Raw genomic sequence first — 5,944 nt, 5'->3', positions numbered from 1 at the left:
ACTTCTTGAATTCCAAGCTCCAGCTCATTCCTTAGATTTGGGACATTCTTGTCCACTATTTGTCTGAAAATGCTTTCTAGTCCCTGCTCCTTTTCCTCCCCTTCAAGAACGCCTATTATTCTTTTGTTTCCTTTCCTGATGGTATCAGCTAATTCTTGTATTTCTCATTTATTGATTTTCATTCTTTGGTTCCTCTCTTCTTCCTTCTGATTTATTTCTAGATTTCTGTCTTCGATATCACTGATTCTTTCCTCCTTTTGGTCGACTCTATTTCTCAAGCTTGCTATTTCATTTTTCGACTCTTGCAGTGTGTTCTTCATCTCCAGAAGTTCTATTTGGTTCTTTTTGAGGGTTTCAATCTCCTTGCTCTGCTCATCTAGTTTTTTTTTTTTTTCAATTCCTGAAATTGTTGATATGACTCATTTAGGAACTCACTGAGTTTTTTCAGAAGTACCATCCTGAATTATCTGTTATTTATGTCGAATATTTCTATGTCTGTAAGCTTATTTTCTGAAGATTTTTCTCTTTCTTGTTGAGATGCCTTGTCACTTTGGTTGTACATGGTGTTTAATGGACTATTTCTCTGCCTGGGCATTAATGAGAGTGTATTCTGCTTTTTTTCTGGAAAGTTTTATTGTATAAAAGTCTCTCTAGCTTGTTGCAATGGAGGCGTTTTTCTTTTGATTTCCAGTAGGTGGCGTCTGAGCCTCTGGGATCCCTGCTTTATATAAAGTGTTAATGATGCCTTTTTTTTCCTTACACATATTCAATTAGGCTCACTACCCTCAGTCTTGGTCCTTGTCAGTGTTAGTGACAGTTTTGGTAGCATTTGCTCAAATTCCTCTGAGGCTCTGCGGTGTTCTGTCTCAGAGGATATTGGGGATGGGCCCTCTGGGTTGGGGGATGGGAGCTTTGTCTCAGCCTCGTGCTTTGCCACCGCAGCTGGTAATAATAAACTCTTGTTTCTCTGCTGTCCTGCTTCTCTGCTTTCTACTCTGATGACTGAGCCCTGCCGCCTGCCTTGTGGCTCTCACAGCACTCACAGACAATGCTGTTCAGGGAACCCGCCACACCTTCCCCCCTCCCCCTCCTCCTGCAGGGTGCTCTGGCTGCGAGAGGCAGCTTCTTTGTTTCTCCCAGTCTACCGCCCGGCACCCGGAGTTCTGACTTGAGGTAGCTCTTATGCACAGACACCACTCTCAGATGTGCTAGTGTGCAGTTTGGGTGTTTTTTGTTAAGTTTTAGATGTTCAGCTTATTGTGTTTTAAGAGAAGAGATCTGGGGACATCTCTCACTCTGCCATGTTTCTGACATCAATTCTCTCCATTTTTTTTTTAAATGATCTCCTTACATATCCAAGGACAAATATTCCCTTTGACAAGCTTTGGCATTGCTGAAGTTTGCTCTGTGATGCATGGTGATCTTCCTGATTGGAGAGGATAAGAAAAGGCATGGGCTTCTTTCATATTGGGAGATCTCACTATATAATCCTCTAAAGAATGAATGGACCTTGGTTGGGCACATTCCTTAAGTTCTCTTGCCTTATGTTTCTTCATACAATGCAGATAATAGAACCTACCTCATAGGAGCGTTGAGAGGATTAAATGAGTTAACACATATAAAGTGCTTATAAAATTCCGTGCCTGGCCTATAATAAACACTAAATAAATGTTATACTATTATAATTGATATTGTTACTAACCATATGTTGTAACTTTTTTAAATAAAATATTTTTCAAGCAGAATGCACAATTCCCTGACCATACTTAATATTCAGGAGCAGAAACTTGGAGATAAAATGGCAGGAAAAGGGGACTATCCAGAACATGGTGCCATTTGGTGCCATCATAGTTGTCCCTGTCAGAAATGTCTCCTAAGTTCCCAGGGTCCTGTAGGATTGCAACCCTGCCAGCCCCCTGTCACCCTGGGCTCCACTCAACAGGGAGCTGTTCACAAGGGGACTCTCCCCACACTCCCTGTGCTTCTTTGCCAGCTGCATGAGAAGTTTGACCGTCTGAAGAAACTACACCAGGATGAAAAGAAGAAGCTGGAGGATAAGAAGAAATCCCTGGATGATGAAGTGAATGCTTTCAAACAGAGAAAGACAGCGGCTGAGCTGCTTCAGTCCCAGGGCTCCCAGGCTGGAGGCTCACAGACTCTGAAAAGGGACAAAGAGAAGAAAAAGTAAGTATGAGGCTGGTCTGGGGTGGTGGCTTCTTTCTCATCCTGCTCATCCCTTCAGGACAGGGCCTGGAGGCTGGGGGGACTGAAGGCTGATGACCAAAGGTGAGCTGTGGGCTATTATACCACTTTGGGTAACTATAACTGGTCTCAGTGTTTCCCATAGGACCTTTGGATTCCCTGAACTTGGGAAACTGAGAGTAGGGGAGAGGTGTGGTCGCAGAGGCCCAGCCCTTCCTTTGGCCTGCTTAGGCAAGTTTTGCAAAGTCAGGTTGGAGGAGAGGGAGGAAAAGGAGAGGAAAAACAAAAAGAATGTGAGAGTGTAAAAAGAAGAGAGGAAACAATGAGAGCTACAAAGTTATAAGAGAGGGCAGATAGAGTGTAGTGGGAGAAAGAGAGTCTTCACAGAAGCCTCTAGGCATGCCCTTTCTCCCTGAGACGTTGGGGCTATTCGGGCTTACAGGCCTGATTGCTCGTTCTATATCTGAGGTGTTTACCTCTCTGCCTATAGGCCATCCCTCTCTCTGCCTCAGTTCTCACTAGCTGCAGCCAGCAGAGTTTACCTGCTGCTGCTAAACACTATAGCCCAGTTCTGATTTTTCACCTTTTTGCTGACTCTCCTCTTGACTGCTTAGTTGCTCCCGGCCGGGGGTATTGAGAACTTGGTGGGGAGCCCTCAGATGCTGCTATACTACAGGTGTCCCATCCTTAACCTGGGGAATGATTTTACAAACCATCTCTCTCTCCTGGTATTCGGTAAGGCAGGATAGCATGGACTCCTGGCATGGGCCAATTATCCTGACCCAACCCATTCCTCATCCCAGAACCAGAGAAGCAAAAAACATTTCTGATGGCATGTATACAACAGCCAGCAAAAACCCAGTGGTCCCTTGTCCTCTCTAGTTGTTTGTGCGGTGTCACTCAGGGAACCCTCAGATGGAGTATTAGGCAGTGCCCTTATTAAAGGGGCCCAAGGATTCGAAAGATGTCTATGGTTCTTGCCCTCTGTTCTTAGCCACTTGTTACTGACTCAACTATTGGATATTTGCCAGAGTAGGAAACATCTTCCTTTCTTCTGTGCCTGGCTTATCACTTAGGAATAAAACAGTGACTTTTGTATTTTGTATACATCTTTATTCAAAGGTGTAAATTTGCACGTTTTCACCAATTAGACTAGAGATTTTTGTTATTGAACCATAACACTATATATCAAATTCGCTGACTAATTAACTTTTTCTGTTATTACCTGATGGATAAAGTTCGACTAGCCAAAAAAAAGAAAAAAAGCCTCTTTGGACACACTGTATGTTAGCTGATCTGTTATGGTGCATTAGTTGTGCCAGCAGGCACGGATTCCTATTTTTAAGATCAGAAAGGTCTAAATTTGTCTTCTAGCTCTAATCTGCTGCCTTTGTAGTCCTGTGGTATTTGGTAACTTAATCCCTGGAGTAGTTGCACAGCCTGTTTGCAGGAATTATTGCAGATTTGTTTGTTCGGACCCCATTGACACTAAACTATAAATATTCCCTACTCAGATGTTCAGTAGAAATTCCACCCAGACCAGGTTCCCCCCAACCCAAATTGCCTCAAATTACCTGACCCCTCCTCCAACCCCAGGCAGAAGACCCTATGTAGGCAGATACCTCTCTACAGTCTCCACAGATATTTGAGGTTGGTGACGGTACCCTTTTCCAGTTCTGAGGTGGGTGAAGACCTTATTGGCATGTGGCATCTCATATTAACAATAAGGGCCTGACAAATAGACTGTCCTCTTCCATACTTCCAGATGTATAAGTGGCCCCAGGCCTGGGCTTCTTATATAATTCTGTAAACAGTTAGCTAACTTCTGGAAGACCCATCATGAGACCTGTATCACTCTGGTCCCATAGTGATGATGGCAGTGATATGAGTTTTGAGAGTAGAAGTGATAGTGGCATTTCTAGATAGTGGCATTGAGAGATGGTGGTTGGATCTAAGAGTCACATATTCAGAATTTCCTTTGGCTGCCCTTAAAGAAGTTAAGAAAGAGTACTTATGTTTCAGGGGTCCCTACCAGCCCACCCTTTCCACTTCCCCTCCTGCTCCTTCTAATCTCCTTTGACCTCTAACTCTTCATTGTGTGAACTCATAATATTTGATTTCTCCTCAAGCTCACTCCATCTTCATCAGCTCTTACTGTTTTACAGTTAACTCTGCTGTTTGCTGCATGCTGCATGAGACCCAGGGCCCTGGTAAGCTTTATTAACTCTAAGTAGAACTGAGACTGGCTCCTAGAACACACCTCCCCAAATCTTGCCCACTCCCCAACACAGATATCTAATCATGAAAGAAGCTGCTTCATTGTCCTAGCTGGCTTCTTCTTGTGACTTAGAACAATAAGAAATAGTCTGGTGTGGTTTCGAGTGTACATGTGGAATGTTTGCCTTCCTAATCAAAAGTGGGGTGTTTTCACACTTCTGCTGCCGGAACAGCTGGGTAGCATAAGTGGATCAATATTTAAGGTTTCAATTTTGGCCATTTTTTTCCCCTAAAAAGCTGTAATCATTACTTTCAAAATTAACTAGACTGTAGTGAGGAAGGAAACTATTGGATTCAGCAGCCCTGTCTTACAACATCGCAGTGGCATTGACCCCCAAGTCTGGGAATGTTCCATGCCAACCAAAACTTGCTTCTTTGTCTCCCTCTGGTGGCTATTTCTTATTGGAGGGGTTCAAGTTCTCAAATTTCCTTTGGCTATGTAACCCCCAAAACCATAAGAGTGGAAGAAAATGAAGAGCTCTCAGATATTATAGAGAATTTCTTAATGTTTAATTCTATAAGAACCAACTTCATGAATACCTAAATACCTACCTTTGGTAAAATAGATTCCTGAGGATTAGGTGTTGTATGTACAGAAGTGATTAAAGCAGTCCCTGGTGTCACGTAATTTGCAGATTGATTATAGCAATGATTAAACACCTTCTATCTGTTTTATTAGACTCAGGTAGTAGATAGTGAGAAAACATATATGTGTTTAATTTAACGCAGTTAGGCTTATAACTATTTTTAAACTTTACCATAGACACTTTCAAATAGGAACAAAAGAAGAGAGAGGGATAGCAGCACAGTACAGCCTCAGGTACCCACAACCAAGCCCCCAAACAATTGCCAACATAGAGCCAATTCTGTTTCATCTATTACCCCAAACCTGCTGGATTATTATAAAGGAAAACCCACATCATTTCATCTGTAAATACATTAACATGTATCTCTAAGAGATAATGACTCTTTTTTTAAAAATCATTACCACAATGCCACCATTACTACACCTACAAAATTAACAATTCATTAACATAAAATTTCTAGTCAGTGTTCAGAATACCCTGGTTGCCTCATAAATGCCTTTACATTTGGTTTGTTTGGATCAGGAAATATTAAATATTGAGACAGTGTCTCCCCACTCACCAATGTAGTTTATGATTTAAATGGAGAGCCTGCTGCTCATCACCAAACTGATTGCTGCAGCTATTGCACTGGAGACTTCAAGCAGCTGGGAAAGCATCCTATTTTCAAGCAAATCCCAAAGAGGAAGTCCATAGAGGCTTATGAAACATAAGGCCCATGAAATTGGGCCAAAGGAAACAACCCTAAAAGAACAATGAAAAGATTTATTGTCTGGCTTAAAGGCAAGTCTTTAGAAGACCCTGTTAGTTCCTTGGCATTAACAGCAGATTTCCATTTAAGAAGATTATCATTTCATAGAGTGTCTGTCCACCACTGCAGT

The 5,944-nt window shown here is 42.3% G+C and overlaps 1 protein-coding gene across 14 annotated transcripts in view; it reads left to right on the top strand.

Annotated features, from left to right (window-relative positions):
- Window positions 1-5,944, top strand: part of SEPT6 (septin 6) — a 77,003-nt gene that overhangs the window by 59,234 nt on the left and 11,825 nt on the right. For 7 of the 14 annotated variants that reach the window (XM_011380206.2, XM_023523302.1, XM_011380210.2 and 4 more), the window contains one exon: window positions 1,994-2,184. In XM_011380206.2, coding sequence (XP_011378508.1) covers window positions 1,994-2,184 — 191 coding nt within the window. Of the gene's footprint in view, window positions 1-1,993; window positions 2,185-4,331; window positions 4,413-5,944 lie in introns of all 14 variants that reach the window. The other 7 variants (XM_023523304.1, XM_023523306.1, XM_023523305.1 and 4 more) reach the window with 2 other exon arrangements.

This window comes from Pteropus vampyrus, unplaced genomic scaffold (genome assembly GCF_000151845.1).
Source record: "Pteropus vampyrus isolate Shadow unplaced genomic scaffold, Pvam_2.0 Scaffold390, whole genome shotgun sequence".
NCBI lineage: Eukaryota > Metazoa > Chordata > Mammalia > Chiroptera > Pteropodidae > Pteropus > Pteropus vampyrus.
Note: the sequence above shows the minus strand (reverse complement) of the source record. Positions and strands in the feature narration are given on the sequence as shown.